The sequence below is a fragment of the Petaurus breviceps genome, unplaced genomic scaffold, assembly GCF_028583685.1.
Source record: "Petaurus breviceps papuanus isolate PSGF00001 unplaced genomic scaffold, PetGlider_PUasm1.0 90638, whole genome shotgun sequence".
Taxonomy (NCBI): Eukaryota; Metazoa; Chordata; class Mammalia; order Diprotodontia; family Petauridae; genus Petaurus; species Petaurus breviceps.
Genome location: NW_027187295.1, coordinates 9171214 through 9191032, shown reverse-complemented (window position 1 = coordinate 9191032; position 19819 = coordinate 9171214). Strand labels below are relative to the sequence as shown.

At 36.3% G+C, this 19819-nt stretch overlaps 1 protein-coding gene across 10 annotated transcripts; it reads right to left on the bottom strand.

The window, feature by feature from the left end:
- Positions 1-210: 210 nt before the first annotated feature.
- ASNSD1 (asparagine synthetase domain containing 1) lies at positions 211-10633 on the bottom strand. Of its 10 annotated transcripts, none has more exons than XM_069064546.1 (7): positions 10247-10632; positions 7355-7408; positions 5090-5165; positions 4550-4682; positions 3129-3529; positions 2383-2564; positions 211-637 (listed from the first exon to the last, which is right to left on the bottom strand). In XM_069064546.1, the coding sequence occupies exons 4-7, from the start codon at positions 4590-4592 to the stop codon at positions 382-384; spliced, it is 882 nt and encodes a 293-aa protein (XP_068920647.1). In that variant the 5' UTR covers positions 4593-4682; positions 5090-5165; positions 7355-7408; positions 10247-10632; the 3' UTR covers positions 211-381. The 10 variants fall into 10 exon arrangements, with proteins under 10 accessions (XP_068920647.1, XP_068920641.1, XP_068920638.1 ...); XM_069064540.1 differs by lacking the exon at positions 10247-10632 and adding exons at positions 8691-8737; positions 10068-10146 and having other exon boundaries at positions 3129-4682; XM_069064537.1 differs by having other exon boundaries at positions 3129-4682; positions 10247-10633.
- Positions 10634-19819: the final 9186 nt, after the last annotated feature.

Genomic DNA, 19819 nt, shown 5'->3' with positions numbered 1-19819 from the left:
ATTTTTATAGCTAAGCCATCGATTTAAATACCTTAAATCACAAGTGAGGTTTTTAGGATGCACTTAGGTATTTCAAGATGCAAATTATGTTATCCTATGTTTCAATCGACAAAGCAAAATACGAGTTTAAAAGTGTGTTAATATCCCTGTCAGTTTAAAATATCAAAGTTGTATTTTTAACTGTGTTAAAAAAAAAAACCAAGGCAGCAATTTCTGTTAACATTAGGCAATTGGTTTATAAGGTAAAGAAAAATTAATCTAATGAGTTTTAAATTTATTAACTACAATACACAATAGAAAAATATTTTATTTTATGTAATAATTCAATAAATGTTATAATGTGTACACTCATTAACACTGGATAGCCTATTCAACAAGGTATTATTCTGAGGATAGAACCTGGAGTCGCCTACATTTATCAGAGGCCTTTTCATTATTATTTTCCATTTTTGCAATTTTAGATCCAAACTGCATGGCTCTTTTTGGCAGAACAGTAGAAGCTGTAAGACCAAGTTCTAACGCTGCAAGGCGTAGAATCAATTTCTCACCAACTCCACGGGGCAAAGTCAAGTCTGCTTTTTCCAAAATAGACAGAGAATTTAGAAAGGAGACGACATTTTCATCAAGGAAAGGAAACCTAAATTGAAAATAAAATTTTTATGAAAAGAGGCTCATCTGTGTTCATTACTATTTTAATACAGTTTATTTAACATATAATTTTAGCTGAAAATTGAACTTTGAAGGTACTACTTCTAGCAACGTAATTATGAAAACTCCTTTGGTCATGAAATGAATACAAAATAGAAGTTGATCAAGATAAAAATAGATATTTGTCAAATAAAGAATAGCTTTAAACTGTCAAATAAACATCTCTAGGATTTAAATAAATATGAACATTATGAATATTTTTGTCTTTTCTATCACTTCTAAGTCACAGAAATAAAGGTTGTGGGGCATGAAAAAAGAAGGTATCAATGTGCCAAATCCTTTGTGTTTCAAAGTATAGGGTACACTTGAAAAGTCAAAATATTTATTTAATTATATTCAGATTTTAAGAGTCACTAAGATTGTACAAGTCAAATATTATTTTGAGGGTCAAGAATTAGGTTATTAATAACATTAGCAATAATCTCCAACTTCAGACTTGTCTCATTTGTTTTCACTTCTTCCTTTTCTGGTTCTAATCTTTTACTTACCAGTAACTGTTAGCCTCTTTACTACTTTAAAGTACTACTGACCAATCTTTATCACTCCTCAAAAACAAATTTTACTGTGACACAAATGATAAATGCCAAATAATGTTTCTGTCATATCATACAGTGGTTCCTCATTAACAAAAACTGGCAACAAAAAGCATATAACATACCATTTTTTTAATTTTAAGAATTGTAAATATCAGTAAAACACTTTTACTGTGGTTCAATTATCAAGACATACAGTAAACTAGCCTCTTTATTTATATTAATGTGTATCTAAATGTATTTATTAACATAATTATGATCTGTATAATAGTAACATAGTATAATTCCTAGGAACTCTCCTAATGTATTTTTTCTGAGGTGAAATGTTTTTAGATATAATAATTCAGGTCTTTTAAACTTATTTTTAACTAAAGGAAATAAATTCCCTCCCCCTAAACTAAACAGGCACATCTAGGATATAAATTCATAGAATCTCAATGAAAAAGAAAATGGTTGTTAATAATACAGTCTTTTGGGGGCGGCTAGGTGGCACAGTGAATAAAGCACCGGCCCTGGAGTCAGGAGGACGTGAGTTCAAATCTGGATTCAGACACTTAGCACAAAAAACTAGCCATGTGACCTTGGGCAAGTCAACCCCAATTGCCCCTCCAAAAAATAAAATAAAAAAAATACAGACATTGAAATTTTACTTTGTAAATTTTAAATATATGTAATAAATAATTTGTCAAAATAAAAGTCTGAGATTAGTGACATTTAACTATTTTACTGTGCTTTTATATGCTGCCTCCAGAAATATATATAAAAGAACCTTAGAGCAGGTATAAGATTATATATTTGAAAACATTTTGTGTTCTTTGGAGGTTATTTGTAATATAAGTCCAAAATAATATCATTAATGTTTCTATTTATGTTATCACCCTTAAAAAAAAAAAGCAACCTAAAAGGCCCAGCTTAGGGTAGTATAAAGTACCCTGGACTGGAAGTTGGTAAACCACATACTCTCACTAACTTGCTGTGTGACCACAATCTTTCACTAACTTGCTATGTGATCTTAATCAAGCCACTACTTCTCTAGGCTTTGTTCGTCTGTGAGAGAAAAATGGATTATCTTTAAAAGTTTATAATTGAGACTCCTTTTCTAATCTTTTTCCTCACCAAAACCACGTGTCATTTGGATTACCTTGCTTCTTTTCCATGATCACCAATAACTCTGTCATCACGGCCAAGATTTCTAGAAGAAATTCGACCCAGTTCCATTTCTAGTTCTTTATTTAATCCCTCTAGACCATGCGTCTTGAAGCGAGTACGATGACGAGAATATCCTGCAAGCTGTTCATCAGCACCAATCCCAGTAAGAACTACCTATAGAAGTATGAATAAATTTATTAAGTTTTTTTTAAAAATACAAGGATAAGCAAAATAAGATTATAAGGGAAAGCCATAATAAAACTACAGCAAAAAGGAAAACATTTATAAATAAAACAATTCATAAAACCACAAAGGCATAAAAATATTAGGTCTACTAAAAAAAGACATGTATTATGTTGATCTACAATTTAAGCATGCTTTTTTGTTTTTATTTCATGTTAAAATATTAGCGAAAAAGCTGAATTGAATTTTCATTCAATAAACATTTATTATATGTCCTATATATACATTTCTAGCCTTGGCAATATTAATGATTTAGGAATAAAATTCTCCCTTTATAAAAACTTTTAAAGGAAATGTTATGTTTTATAATGGAGAGTATTAGAGCTTCTCCATTACACAAACTGGCTATCATTCACTGGTACTAAATACAGTCAAAGATTGATTTAAGTTATTTCTCTAACAATTTGATAATACAATCATCTGCTCACTATTTACTAACCTGTTATCTGTAGTAAGACTAAAAAATTATTATCATTCAAGAAAACTATACCGTACCTTTGCAGAACTTTGGTATGCTTTCATTTCATCCTCTTTCATAGCACAGCCAACTCCTCTAGAAGCAAACCAGACTGCACAACCAATGCTGTCATCTAAAACTGTATCCAATGGTTGAATTAATTGGCTTATCCGGTGTTGTCTCATTCTCTGCAATTCTTCCAGGGAAACATTAATTTCAACAAAATTCCAAATTCTTAAAGGATTTATAGCTTTTAATTCTTTTAGTCCTGCTCTGCCAGTGAGTCTGTCTGGCACATTAAAATTCTGGTTCTGTATACTATCAGTTGCAGTAGCAAGTCCTTTAGTGTTTTCCTCAGAAGATGTTTCAAGATGTTTTTTTGGTTTATCACTTTTTTTGGTCAAAGTAGTATGTCCAGTCCGTTCCTTAGTCATGAAAGCTACATTAAGAAGATCAATTGGTTCATCAAAAGGAACATGTTGATCAGCAAGGCTTGCAATAACCATGGAATCAATGCCACCAGAAAAAAGTATTGCAATATTTGCCTTCTTAGCAGAGGCTTTGGAAAAGTTATCATTTAGGAACAGACTTTCAGTCCTAGATAAACATAAAACTCGTTTCTTTACTGCTTCACTTAAGACATGAATTAACTGATGAACTATTTTCTTCATGTGCTCATCTTTAAGAAAAACCTTCAGATTTTCTATAGTAGCTGGGATATGGGTACTATGATCAGATTCATATGAGCCTTGTGGCAACTTTGTATTTAATGGAGCAACAGGTATCTTAAGACAAAGTCTGCCTTCATTTATCTCAATGGATACAAATTTTGGCAAATCATCTGAAATCTGATTAAGACTCCTGTCAACTTCCTCTACTGTATTCCCTTTAGAACTGTATTTCCAAGGATACACTTTTAAAACTATGTGTTTGGAAATGGCAAAGGATTTGAGATCAATTCTAAAAATTCCACATGCTGGAACTTCCTGCCACTGGTTTACTATTCCAGCAGCTTCAGTACCCACTGAAGCAAGGCAGAAACCCTTCCCTGTATTACTAAAATGCCAAAGTAAACTACGACGACCAAAATAGTCCCTACCAAACCACACACAATGACTAGAGGCCTGGTAATAAATAAAAGCCCATGGACCATGGATGCTTGAAAAAAGTGACATAATTTCAGATTCATCATTAAATGAGGAAAGATGATTAAACATAATTTGAGTATCATTCTCTTCAGCTCCTACATATATTCCACTAAAGATTTCTCCATTCCAAAGGAATACATTGCCTCTTTCATCTTCAATAGGCTGGGAAGTCAAAAGGCCTCTTAAGTGAAGGACATGACCAGAAAACAAACAACGATAATCAGTATCATTCTTTACCACCTGTTGACTACTGTTGGGTCCTCGTCGGTTAAGATTACGGAGCAGATTCTTTTGCAAAAAATCATACCCACCATGTTCAACAGATAAAGTGACTAAACAACAAATGCCACACATTATGTGCAATTCAGCAAACTTATTTCTTGATTTTGTTTTTTTCTGTATTTTCTATTTCCTGGTGGATTTTTTTCAATTCATCTAATGTGTCTGTGGAAATAAATAGGAAATAATAAATTAAGTAAATCTTTTAGATTAACTTAATGTAGGTAAACCAACTAAACCAGTTCTACAGAATGAGACATACTGCTAGTATTCAAGAATACTAATAATTTTATTTGTTTTATTATGTTTAAAGTACAAGATAGACTGCCTGGATAGAAGACAGGCTAGTATAATTTTGTGGTCTTCCATATTTCTGAGGGTTTAATTCAAAGATTAAACAACCTCATTTAACTGAAATGTACATGACTAATTCTTTACTACTAATATAGCTGTCAGCAACATATCTAGTATGACTTTTTTTTTAACATGTTAGTAAAGAAACAACTATGTTTTCTTTCCCATGGAACTCTACATAAATATGAATAATAAATACATAACAGCAAAAAACTCACTTTTACTTTCAGATAGCATTTCTGTTCTGTCTGCAAGGAAGAATATGTTGCTGTTCGGTTGCTGCTTATAAACTTTCTGCAAAAAAACCCCAAACATTTTAGGTTCCTTATCAAGATTTGATCCTTTAAGTAGCAAATTTTTGAAAACATTTACAATCACTGAATGACTGAACTTTTTTTTTTTAAAGCAATCGGGATTAAGTAACTTGCTCAAGGTTACACAGCCAGTTATTTCTGGGTGTGGTGCTGAGTATCTGAGCCCAGATTTGATCCAGGTCATCCCGACACTGGAGCCAGGGCTCTTACTTGCTGAGCCACAGGGCCGCCCCTAAGCAATTGGGGTTCAAGGTTACACGGCCAGGTGTTTCTGGGTGGGTGCTAAATGTCTGAGCCTGGGATTCGATCTCCAGGTCATCCCAACACTGGAGCGAGTGCTCTTACTCGCTGTGCTACCTGGCCACCCCATGACTGAACTTCTAATATCTATTTATAAACTAATCATACATGGCAGTTCCCACCTACCAGGAATTAATAATCTTAAAAATGGCTTTGTTTTGTCTGAATCTATTATTTCGTAATAGAAATGAAGCTCCTGCTCAGCAACTTAAGTCTTAGAAAGTTGCTTGGGAAATTTATAGATAAGTGCCTTGCTTAGTGCAATACGGTCAGTATGTGATGGTCAGGATTTGAAAGCAGGTCTTTCTGACTCAGGGACTCTCTATCCACTATGCTACACTGACTTGCATGGTTTTTAAAATATTCAAAAGTATTAAAATTTATTATTCTGCCAAAACTGTTAACAAGAAGTTTGTATGCTTATTGACTGCACTGAATAGACAACTGAGGGTTGTGAAGGATTTATAAGGACTGTTTTGTGTCATGTAATTTATCCTTTTTTATTTACCAACCATACTTATTTCACTTAAATAAGTATTTCTATCTGTTCCCAATCTAATTTAAAATAAGTATACTGTACTTTTGAAGAAAGATACTAAAGACAACATGATAAAATAGAAAGGGTACTGGCTCGTAAGCCAGAGGATTGGGCTTCAAATTCTTCCTCTGATGCATATAACTATATGATGTTGGTCACGTTTCCTTCTGAGTTCTCAATTTCCTCAACTTTAAAATAAGGGGGTGGAGTAGATGGTCTCTGAGGTCCCTTTCAACTATAAATCAATGGTCCTAAATTACTCAGATATAAAACTGGAACTTATTGCTTAAGAATATAAAAGATAAGGAAGCATAACAGAACTGATCAATGGAAAGGCACCATAAAACTGCAAACATAATTAAAAAGTTACAACAGTGACTTTCGTATATATCTTCGATAAAGCTGTGGTTTTAGTAATTTATAAACTAGAAAGGGAATAGAAACCTTGTAATTTTCAGATCCAAGCCAGGCTCTATTATGATACTGTGGCAATACTTGTCTTATGGAACTAGAGCAATCTTTTTAAGATCACAGACTTCCACACTGGTCCCACAGGGTCACGGCTGGAGCACTAAACGAGGTGTTTGGAAGGCAATGGCTACTGGTTTTACATAGTGAATCAGAGGGCTAGAAGTATCTGCTAAAGGTTATCTGGCTCACTTACCTCACAGGTTTATTAAATACTATCATGCCCAAAGAGAAGGGGTTAGGGTTTGTTTCTAGGAAGACAGATTAGATTCTATTCTATGTGAAGAATTTCCACAACCTTACTTAGAAGCATTCTTCATCACTTTTAAAGTTCATGGTCAAATTATCTTAACCTAAATCTCTTTTGTGCGTAGTTTAAGTTTACTTCCTATTACTTATCATCATTTAAAAAGAACAACCACTTGTTACCATCCTCTAGGATAATTTCTGGAGTGTAAGCCCATCACTAAAAGTCCTAAAGATGTGAGAAGGAGACAGGCAGCAAAAGTATAAAAAGGACCATGGAGCTGGTAAATCATTTACTAAAGTAGGTTACTAAAATTCTAGGAAACTTTTAGAGAAAGTATCTAGGCTTTGAATTACTTAGTTCTTAAATTACAAACATATAAGTAAATTTTGTGGCACAGTGGACCTGAAGCCAGGAAAATCTGAGTCTGAACTGTGTCTTTGCCATTTAACAGTTGTGACAATAGGTCATTCATTAATGGGAGTAATACCTGTACCTACTCAACAAAGTTGTAAAGCTAAAAGGAGATGCAGAAGATTGCTTTTTAAACTGTTAAGTGTTATGTCAGTTATTATCATATTCCCTACTGTGCAAAATTAATTTGGTAATTACTTACTCGGTTTTTCTTCAAGTTGGAAAGTTCATCCACGACAACTTTTTGTTCTTTAATCTATTAAAAATAAGATTGAAACAGATGTTCTCAAGTGTCTTTTGAGAAGAAGTTAATAATATCTAAAAACTAATCTGCTAAGAACTCATGTAATTTTTCTGGAAAACAATCTGACAATACTCAATTAGGTCCTTTGATTCAGTCATTTACTACTGTAAATATATCTCAAAGAATAATTAAAAAGAACCATTTGTAAATGATGCTTATCACTAAACTACACAAAAGAGCAAAAACACATGCCTAAACAGACTGGTACATCAACGCAGCAGAGTATACTATACCACCATATATAACAATCTTAATAAATAAAACAAAGGATATATATAAATATAAAAAAAGAAAATATTGCAGATCGAAAAAAAGCAGAAGAGTGCTACATACATATGTAAATGTAAACTTATAAGAACCAGAAAGTATTATAGTGTACATTGCTATTGTATATGTTTCAACAGTTCATGGATTTGTGATGTGTCCTTTCTCCATCAATAGAGGATGCAATCCTATGACTTAGCAAAAGGTTCTTGAAAGTTCTTGTGACTGAAAATTTTATCACCTTGCAGCCAACCCAAAGATATGTTTCTCCAGTTTGGTTGAAGGACAGACTTACAGATCACTGGGCCCATTCTGAAAGCCTTTCAGTATGACAGATCACTAGAGCTTGCATTCTACTGGCACAGCCTATAATCACCTCTTCCCCCACCCCAATGAGCAGTTCAGAAGAGATCTGCACATATAAAATTAATTTTTAATATAAACTTTCTTAGACACAGATAAATAAAGGTAATAATTTAAGGTTCTAATTCCTTTCCTCTTGATGGTAGACAGAATGGGGGAGCTGAACACCTAAATGAAGTGTGGAGTAGCACGGTAGATATGCAAATTGTTGTACTGGAAAGAACATTAGATTTAGTAATCAGAAAAATCTGGCTTTTGTCCTGGTTTTGCCACTTAAAAACTGTGTATCCATAGGCAAGTCACAATTTCTATGATCATCTAAGTCCCTACATGTGAAATGGGAATACTAATATTCATTATATTACTTAACAAGGCTGTGAGATAAATGTACCACAAATTTTTAAATGGTATATATGTGAGCTTATTATGATACTATATTCTGCCAGCATAATCGTGTATAGTGTCACAAGCACCATTCTTCCCAAGCTAAAAAATACTTTTTACTTCCCTTTGAATATCCTTAGTTTTAAAGGCTGGTTAGTATAATATTCATGTTCGCTTCAAACCTAATAATAAGGATTTGACTCTTCCCTTAAAAATAGCTCACCATTATATAGTTCAAGGTTTAAAAAAAGTGCATTCCTCATAACAAACCTGTGAGAATGGAAGTACAATATATGTTATTTAACATTCTACAGAGAAGAAAAATTTCCTTCAGGGAATCAAATTGCCTAGGATAATGACAGCTAACATGATGTAGTACTTTAAGAAGATTTGTGAACACTTTGTATACGGTATTAAATTTGATCTATCCAATAACCTTGTGGGATGGTTACCATTATTCCCTCTTCATTATGGATAATTTATGTTAAATTAAGTGATTTACCCAGGATCAAACAATTTCTGAGTAAGGGTAGGGAGTACCTTTTGCCTCTTTTTGAGTCCCCAGTGATTAACAGAGTGCCTGGCACATAGTAGATGTTTTTTGTTTACTGATTAATCAAAGTCCAGCAATACCCTATGAAGCTGCTGTCAGATCCAAAACTCAGACCTAGAAGAACTTGTCAGAGTGGTATTTTCAGTCAGGGGCCAGAGGTCTAAATTCCAATACTGTGATCATGGCTAAATCACTTTTATAGGTTGGGCTTCAAATTCCTCAAATTGAATAATAACTAACATCTATATAACACTTATTATGTGCTAGGCCTGTGCAAAGCACTTTACAACTCTATTTCATAGAATCTCACAACAACCCTGGAAAGCGCGTGCTATTAATATCCCTATTTTTAAATATGAGGAAACTAAGGGAAACAGAGATTAAGTGATTTGCCCAGGGTCATACTATTAAACTTGTATCTGAAGCTGGATTTGAACTCAGGTCTTCCTAATTCCAGGTCCAGCACTCTATCCATAGAACCACCTAGTTGCCTTAGAAAATAAGGGTATTGAACAAGTTAACCTTCGAGGTACTTTATAGCTGTAGATACGAAGATCCTAATTCTGGGTGGAAAGTCTGTGCTCTTTTCCTTATATTTCCCAAGCCACAAAAAATTCTTTCCCATACACTATTTTTTTAGCTTGAAAGGATGCAACCCTTGTATTTCAGAGGGGTAGAAAGCGTCCCTGGGGGCCCAGGGAACCTGCTGGTGGCCTTCTCTCTGCTAACAAAGACCGACTGTAATCTCCCTCACTATCTACCACACATTCAAGACAAGTCCATGACCCGGAACTAGAATCGTGGCACACAGCAGGCCACTTAGTTCAAACTACCTCAAGCTACTTCCACCCACCCTGGCTCTTGCCTACAACTCCCCAGGCACCTGGACCCAAAAGGGGTATGGGGGGGAGAGAAATAACCCGCCGTCGCTCAAGGGTAGCGGAGTAGTTTTCCCGTGGACTTCTGCTGCTTCTGCACACGCGATAAAGTTCGGGGAGGGAACAGCACGAAAGGAGCCTTAGGGGGATGAGTATCGCCTGCACTAACCACGCTTCCTCCCGGCACCGGCATCAGCCTAGGCGCTCGAAGCACTTCCGGCTCCCGGGAGGCACTTCCGCCCGAGAGGCGCAGAGGATGCTGGGAAAGGAGCGCATGTGAAAGAGGTCACCCATAAACCCTTCCTTTGCCTGCAGGGGGTGCCTCCATCGTGATGTTCCCAGCCTTACCTTCGAGTTGAGTTCCTCCTTGTTCAGGGGCAATTTAGCGGAAGTGGCGGGCTCGGTTCCCTCCTCCCTGCGCGTCCCCCTGCCTGGCAGCATCCTTACCCCAGTGCCACAGGGAGAAGATGGACAGGACGGGGGTGACTCAACGTGCAGTAGCTGCTCGCAATCACTGCCTCAGAACTTTGGCGCACTTGACCCTCTCCCACCTCCCTTCTTACTCTTTCTCTTTCCTCCCAGAAGGAGCTCGGACACGTAACCAGTTTTGCTTGCTCTGGCTAGTCATTGGAACCGCTCTTGGGTCCAAGCTTCTCTGCACCTGCGCAGCCGCTACTCGCCCGAGTCTGCGCACGCGCAGCTTCGTAAACCGTCTCCGGGTTCTCCAAAGCGTCTGCCCGTAAGCTGGGAGCAAAGCGCGGTCTCCTTGCCTCCGCCTCTCTTCCTTCTCCGCCCATCCCACCCCCGATCTGGCCTTCAACTTGTAGTATATTGCTTTCTCCTGTGGAAAAGATACAGGAGAAAGATAACTTTTACATTTATACTTATTTGAAATTAAGCGTTTATTAAGCCCTCACCACGTGCTCGGCATCGCCCAAAGCACTGGGGATACAAATACAAACAATGCTCAGGTTTTCGTCTTCTTTTGCTCGTGGAGGGTCCTTTGCCTAGGGATTTCCCAGGCTTGGAGACCCAAATAAACTAGGAAATGGGGAAAGGGGCGGTTCAGTACCTTTTGCTGCAGCTTACAATCTTGAAGAGTTGCCTAGAGCACTAAGAGGTTAAGTGATTTACCCAAGATCACACAGCCAAGACGTGTCAGCTGGGATCTGATCCTGAGGCCAGCTCTCTCCATTACAGCACACTGTGCCTTTAAATCTCCTATATTATTTATTGTTACAAATAACTTTTAATTAAATTTGGTTTTTCAATATTAGCATTATTTTTTCTCTCCTTTTCTTCCTCCAATGGAAAAGAAAACCACTGTAACAAATATGCATAGCCAAGCAAAGTAAATCCCCACATTAGCCTTATCCTCCAAAAATGCCTATTTCGTTTTGCTTATCCATCTCAGTTGTGGTTTATTATTGCACTGATCAGAGTTCTCAAGTCTTTCAAAGTGGTCTTTCTAATGATGTGCAAATTGTGTAACTGTTCTGATTTTGCTCATTTCATTCTCAATCAGTTGATACAGATCTCAGTTTTCTCTAAAACTATCCATTTCCTTGTTTCTTGTAGTGCAATAGTATTCCACTGTATTTATGTACCATAACTAATCCCAGAAGATAGCCCCACTTAGCTTCTAATTTTATGCTACTACACAAAGAACTCTAGATATTTTTCATACATATGAGTCCTTTTCTTCTTACTTTGATTCTTTTGAGGTATAGGTCTAATGGTGGTATCACACTGGATCAAAGTTTAGTGACTTGGAGCATAGTTTCAAATTTCCAGAATAGACCAATTCTTAATTCCAGTGAGTTAGTGTGCTTGTTTTGCTGCAGTCCTTCAAACAATTTTCATTTTTGTTATTTTAGCTGATCTGATATTTGGAGCACTTTTTGTATGTGTGGTTGTTGACAGAATGGATTTCTTCTTTTTGAAAACTGCTTATTTACAAGCTTCAACCTCAACCAATCCTTAACAAAGTTCTTATTGGGACACTAATTCATTATTGGTAGAATGGTGAACTGATTCAGTCATTATGGAGAGCAATTTGGAATTATGCCCAAAGAGTTATTAAACTATACCCTTTGATCCAACAGTACCACTACTAGGTCTATTTACAAAGATGATTAGGGGAAAAGGACAAGAACCTATATGTTCTAAAATGTTTATAGCAGCTCTCTGTGATAGCAAAGAATTGGAAATTTCAGGGATGCCCAACAATTGGAGAATGGCTGAACAAGTTATGTATAATTGTGAATACTACTGTGCTAATAAGAAAAGATGAACTCAATGATCTTAGAAAAACATGAAAAGACTTACATGAAATAATGGAGTGAAATGAGCAGAACCAAAAGAACATTGTATACAATAATAGCAACAGCAATATTGTTTTAAGAACAACTTTGAGTAAATAAGTTGTCTTGAATATTATAAATACTCAAAATTAGCTATAAAAAACATGTGAAGAAAGTGCTATCTGCATCTGGAGAGAGAACTGATAAATAGAATTATGTATAGAATAATATATATGTAAGTGTATGTGTGTGTGTATATCTATTTGTGTCTAATGGTAGACATTTCTAGGGCAGGGTGGGGGAAGTGGAGAAAATAAAGGAGAAAAAAAATTACAGCATAATTTTGTTGCATATTTGAAAGGTAGCAAGTTGTGCATGGTAGATTTGCAGTTTCATGTACGATCATCTTTTTATTGTTTTGTGTTATGGAAATACTTGTTTTATTTCATAAATATGTATTAATGTAACAGAAAAAAAAGAAATGCCACAGAGATTCAAAATGTGTTAAAAAATATACTAAATCAAAACAAAGCTCCTTGGAGTATATCCTATCCTGTATGCTTGCAATGGGCTGGTAAAGTGAATAGAGTGTAGGGCCTGGATTCAAGATGACTTCAGTTCAAATATGACCTCAGACATTTATTAGCCATGTGACCCTTTGCAAATCACTTAACCCTGTTCTACTCAGTTTCCTCATCTGTAAAATGAGCTGGAGAAGGAAATGGTAAACCATTCCAGTATATTTGCCCAGAACAAAACAAAAATCCCAAATGGGGTCACAAAGAGTTGGACTGAAATGACTAAACAACAACAGCAACATATGCTTGCAAATGAGAAAACGGTGCCAGCCTGCTAGATTAGTACCCCTAGGAGAGTTATTTACTCAGGTTGCTAAGTGGGGACTTGATATAGGAGATATCCCTTACCTTTGTCAAACACTGAAATCTTTGGTCAACTGTCTACCCATACATACTTAATCATGTATTCACAAATAATTTTCACTCCTAATCTCCCTTTTCCTTAAGGTAATAAGACACTTTTTTCTGCTTTGCTCTCATTTTTCATTTCTACCCATCAAATGAAAAGAAGCTCAGCTGGTTGCCTCTTAGTTGAGACTGGTGCCACTAAGAGAGTTCTTCTCTAAAATTGTTTTGACTGAATACCATATTTGAAGTATAACTAAAGAGTAATGAGAATTATTACTTTTATTGTACCACAAAAATAATTCCCAATTTTTTTTATAGTCACATCTAGTTTTATAAAAACTGAGAGTACCATCATCTATCTTAGTGACCCACCTCATTCTCCAAATTTGGCTCTAAATAATTTTACAATATTAAAAAAAATCAAATCCATAGATGTAATTCCCTAGTTCTATGTCATTATGGTAGAATGGCTAGAGTACGGGGGTTGGATTTAGGAAGATCTAGATCTGAAAACTACCCAGGATAACTTACTAGATATATGATAATGGATGAAGGAATTGCTTAACTCTCAGCCTGTTTTTCTTTATCTGTAATATGAGGATAATACTATATTTAGTATGTGCCTCACAGGGTTGTCATGAGGTTCAGACCTGGCAATGGATATAAAATGCTTTGTGAGCTTTAAAGCACTACATGTATCATAAATGTCAATTATCCCCAGCACCTAACCCACTACCTTGTTCAAAATAGGCACATAGTACATTTCTGTTGAATGACTGAATAAATGTAGGCATGATGTGATGAGGGCCTAAATTAATAATTAGTTAAATAGTGATAATAACTATTATCACTCTAAAGTTTTGGTCAGGAGGTTCTGGCACTCACTTTGAACCATGTAGGGATAGCAGTGTCAGCCATGATAGGTCTTCCATCCCTTTGGATTAAAAAGACCATAAGTTTTGGGAAGCAGCTTGAATGTTACCTTTGTTGCATTTCCTTCATTTTGCCTTCTTTGCCTTTGGCATATTACAGTTTTTAAATCAGACTGGCCACCAACTTACCATTTGTCTCAGCCTACTTGAAATTTGGTGCTTTGTCTCTCCGTGTAGCAACCTTATAGAGCTAAATTTACTCCTGGAGACTCCCTTTTACAGAGGGACAGATGGAGGCTGGTCTCTTTCCCTATCCTTGCTGACTTTCTGATACTTTCAATTCCCTCTAACACCCTCTCCCATCCCCCATCTCTAGCTTTTCAGCTCCTTTTTGTGTCATCTTCACTCATTCGAATGTAAGGTCCTTGAGGGCAAGGACTCTTTCTTTTTGCTTATAATTGTATCCAAGTATATACTTGGGATCCTAGGTGTATATTTGTATCCCAAGTACTTAGTGCAGAGCACATAGTAAGTATTTAATAAATGTTCATTTCCTTCCTCTCTCCCTCCCTTTTCTTCCACCTTCACTTTTCCCCTTCCTTCCCCTTGGAGACTGATTACAGCAGCAGTGGTAGGATTGCCTGCTGTTTTGCTTTTTCCCCAGCAGGGGGCTGCAGAGACCATGGACCTGTAACAACTGTTAACCCAGACTTTACACCCAAACAAAAAGAAACAAAACCCTTGGGGAGAATTTCAGAGACTGAAAGATGTGAATTCCTGATTGAAGCAGAGTCCTAGGCTCCAGATAGCACTTAAAGTTCCCCGTATTTATTTGTTTGTTTCTTTGCTGTGCAGAGACGTGTCCCTGACCCTAGTGAAGCTGTTCATGTAGCTCCACTCCCAGAGATTCCTGATAGCTTGATAAAGGTGACCTGTAAGGTATTCCTAGCAGGGCAGGCTACCCACTAGACACTACCTAGCTTAAGGGTAATAGCTCTCCCAGTGGATGATGTAGATGTAATTCTTAAGGAGACTTCTATACTGTGATTGCCTCTGCCCCTGCCCTGGCCTCCCCCCCCCCCCCCCCCCCCAAAAAAAAAAAAAGACTGATCTGGCTAGCTAGAGAAATCTGTAGATAACAAAAAGGTAAAAAAGGATCACAATATCAGTTTCTTTTGTACCCTGAGTCAGAGCTTGGCATGGATTCTAGCAGATCAGTTTCTGGAAGGTTTCATCTTAGCTATATAGTAGGAATTACCCTATACAAGGTATACTGACTTGCCTCTTATCCCAGGAACATGTTCCAGAAGAATGGGGAGTTGAGACTTTACCATAATTACAAAGCCATGAGGGGCCATTACTGTCCAGGTCCAGAAGATAATAGGTTATCTACTACTCTTGATATTCAAACTGATAGACCCATTGGCAGCCACACTTATGAATTTAGAACTCTGGGGAACATACAATCTAATTCAGATTCAAAAGAGCAATGAACAGAAGATGGCTTTTAGACTTATTATCACCTGTATGAATAATATGTTATACTGTTTGAATTGTACAATGGCCCACAATTTTTCAACAAACTGTATTTTAAGACCTGCTGAATAGCTCATAGGAAGAAGAGTTTATCTTGATTTTATTTTCATCTTGTTTTAGGATTCCATCTAGCACACTTTACTGGTCTGAGTCATTCTCCAGCTCCTATGTCAATATAAGATATTTTGTAATTTGGAAAAGCGCCAGTTTGAGAAAGAGTCCAGCAGAATAAATTTTAATTCAAAGGGCCTGTGTTTGAAACCTGATTCTGACACTTATGTGATCTTGGACAAATCACTTAACCTCTCTGGGCTTCAATTCCCTCATCTATAAAATTGTAAGACCAGACTAGGTGATCTTTTTGGTCCCCTATAGCTTGAAATCTGTAATAATATGAGTTCCTGAGACTAATACCATCCCAAATGGTAAGTGGATATTGACCCTCTCAAGGTTGAGGCCATAATGTTGTAGAAAGATCCCAGCACTACAAAAAAAAATCTGTGATGTTTTCCAACTTTTCAGAGTATTCCTGCTGTTTTATCCTTAGGTTGTCTCCCCTGATGACAATCTCCATCCACCTGCTGAAACACCATCTTTCCACTAAACATCCAAGACAGTACATTTAGCAATGTGCAGCATGAGCTCTCCTCAAGCCCTTATCCTTTCCTTTTGGAGCTCTTTAATTCTTAGCGATTTTTTTCTTTATATCAACCCTAAACCCATCACTGTGCAACTATATTCATTGCTCCTAATTTCGACCCCTCAGGGCAAACAGAACAAGTCTAACTCCTTTTTCACAAGACTGACCTTCAAATATTTGTAGCAGCTATCATAATGTTTTTAAATCTCCTTTTCTTCAGACTAAACATCACTAGTTTATATGCTATGGTCTTCAGTCCTCACTATATTGCTTATCTTATTAGGACACGTTCCTACTTCTGAAAATTTCATTCCCAGAATTGGCCACTGCACTCCAGATCTAGTCTGATCAGGGCAGACTACACTGTTTCACTTCCCTTTTTCTATACAGTATTGCTCTTTTAGTGCAGAGGATAGCATTAATTTATTTTTAAGACTATCATGTCATACTGTTGACACATATTGACCTTGTAGTCAGGTAAAATTTCCTTTAGGCTAACCACTCCTCTTACATTCTTTATATATGATGTTGATTTTTTAAAACTAAAATTTTAAATTTTCTTTAATTTACTATTATTTGACTTTCCCCATTTTCCTAAGCTCTTGAGATCTTTTTGGCTCTCTACTGCTACTTAACATATTAGATATCCTTTCCAGCTTTATATCTTTAGCAAATTTGACAAACATACCTTTTATGACTTCTTCCATGCCATTGAAAAAAAAGGACATATTCCAGGGGCATTCCCTTTGATAGGTCCTTCTAAGCCAGCATAAACTCATTAATGTAACTGCTTTTTGGATTGAATCATCTAATTAGAGATCCATCTAACAGAAATATCATTTAGCTCATGTTGTTCCATCTTGTCCATATGACTAGGATGAAGTACTTTAAGTGTGATACTAAAGCTTAAGTAAATTATATCTAAAATGATCCCTATATCTGCAAGTAATCCTTTAAAAAATGAAAACAAGATTAGTATGGTATGATCTATTCTTTTAAAAATATTATTATGAACTTGAAAAACATCAAGAAAGGATCATTTCTATATACAAAGAACAGAAAAACAGCATTGTGTATGAAATAATAACAATAGCTAGTATTTATGTACCACCTACTGTGTGTTAGACACAGTGCTAATGGCTTTACAAGTATCTCATTTGCTCCTCAATAATCCTGGGGATAGGTACTATTATTATTATTACTTTTATTTTGCAGTTGAGGAAACAGAGGCAAGCGGATGTTAACTGTCTTGCTTAGGGCCACATAACTAGTAAGTGTCCAAGCCCAAATTTGAACTCAAGATTTCCTGATTTCAGGTCCAATATGCCATCCACGGTGCCGCCTCTCTGCCTATGTGAATCTCTGTTGTGTATAGCATTCCCCCCACCCGCTTCAGTATATAATAAATATGTAACCATGGTTCCAGTATTGTCCCAATTATCTATTTTTCTTTTTGAACTCTCTTCTATTCTTTTGTGTATTTAATAAGTGTTTCCTTGATGTTCTTTTTCCCCTTCCTTATCAATACTCCATCTACTCCCTTTATTTTTGCCCTTCCCCCAAATAAAAGATTCTCTCGTAACAAAAAAGTATAGTTAAATAAAACAGATTCACACATTGTCTCTGAATAAGCATGACTATCTCATTCTATATCTTTAGTCCATCATCTCTCTGTTAAGAAGTGAGAAATATGATTTCTCTATTACCAGTCTTCTGGAGTTGTGGTTTTTCATTACATTGATCAGAATTTGAAAGTCTTTCAAAATTATTTTATTTTACATTGTAGGCATTATATAAATTATTTTCATGATTCTGCTTACTTCAGTCTTCATTCATATAAATCTTCCCAGATTTTGTTTGTTAATTTTTAGGGAATAATAATGTTTAGTTCCATCTATATTCCATATTTTGACTAGATATCTGTTCTCTTATTGATGGGGATCTTCTTTGTTTCCAGTTCTTTGGTATGACAAAAAGTGCTATTATGCTTTTTTTATACAAATATGTCCTTTTCTTCTTTCTTTGATCTCTTTGGCAGATATGTACCATAGTGGTATCATTGGGCAAAAAGGATACAGAGTTTTAGTGTCTTTTTGGGAAACAATTCCAAATTGTTTTCCAGAATGATTGTACCAATTCATAGGTCCAACAACAGTTCATTAGTCTTACTGTTCTATATTCATATAATGTGATTTTATGATATATAATAATTTTACATGATATATAGTATGTATAATATATATTATATATAATCATAAAATATTATTATTACAACAATCATAATTTTGTTGCCATATTTTCTAATCTGATGGATATGGGATTGTGATAGTAATGGCAATTAAAGTTTCCCTTGTATTGGCTTGGTTTTCAAACTGATTGTGTTAAAACCCAGAGCTTGTTAATCCCACCTGTGGGATGGACTTGTTGATGTGAAAAGAAAGTCCTGAACTGGGAGGAGCTGGTGACGTAGATTTGGAGAGACAAGAGAGAGGCAGAAGAACTTTTTGGAAGCAGCACCTCGTGGAGGCAGAGAGAGAGACTAAGAGAATTGCTGGTGGCCGCTTTGAATTGCCCTGGACTTTTGAGACCTGCCCCCTGAGCTGCCAAGGACTGAGGAGACATGGCTGTTTTGCTGGTACTTTGTCTGTCTGTTTTGATGTTCTTTTGCCAGATTTGTCCACTGGTGAAGGACAGTGCTGTTGTTGCAGGGGTCTGGAGACTGTCCTGCAGACAGAATGAATACTGTCCACTGGTGAAGGACAGTGCTGTTGTTGCAGGGGTCTGGGAACCTTGCTTTTGGTTAAGAAGCCCTGAGACTGTCCTGCAGCAGCAGCACTGTCCTTCACCAGTGGACAAATCTGGCAAAAGAACATCAAAACAGACAGACAAAGTACCAGCAAAACAGCCACGTCTCCTCAGTCCTTGGCAGCTCAGGGGGCAGGTCTCAAAAGTCCAGGGCAATTCAAAGCGGCCACCAGCAATTCTCTTAGTCTCTCTCTCTGCCTCCACGAGGTGCTGCTTCCAAAAAGTTCTTCTGCCTCTCTCTTGTCTCTCCAAATCTACGTCACCAGCTCCTCCCAGTTCAGGACTTTCTTTTCACATCAACAAGTCCATCCCACAGGTGGGATTAACAAGCTCTGGGTTTTAACACAATCAGTTTGAAAACCAAGCCAATGCAAGGGAAACTTTAATTGCCATTACTATCACAGGGATATAATCTGACTTGTGTTAATATGAATTCTTATTAGTTTTTTGGAACATTTTTTTCTTGTAGTTTCACTTCTTTTGAGAACTATTTGTTAATATCTTTTGATCATTTATCTATTGGAGAATAGTTCCTATTCTCATATAGTCGAATTAATTTCTTATATGTCTTGGATATGAGACCTTTACTAGAGAATATATTTTCCCACTTAACTGTTTTCTTTCTCATTTTAACTGCATCAATTTTGTTTGTACAAAAATTTTTCAGTTTTGTAAAACAAAATTACCTATTTTCTCTCCTGCAATTTTGGAGTATCTCATCTATCTTTGTAACTTTGTTGGTAACTGTAGTGGCAAGCACCGCAGCATCCCCAGGGTGGCTGCCAACACAGGTTCTTAGATCTGCTTTTCTAAAGGAAAGCAACTCAAAATGGGTGAAC

Coding starts and splice junctions, on each gene's coding strand:
- ASNSD1 (XM_069064537.1), bottom strand. CDS start 4,592: ATGTGTGGCATTTGTTGTTTAGTCACTTTATCTGTTGAACATGGTGGG. Junction 2,565..3,128: donor CATACCAAAGTTCTGCAAAG/GTACGGTATAGT, acceptor ATACTTCTATAG/GTAGTTCTTACTGGGATTGG. Junction 638..2,382: donor GATCATGGAAAAGAAGCAAG/GTAATCCAAATG, acceptor TTTTCAATTTAG/GTTTCCTTTCCTTGATGAAA.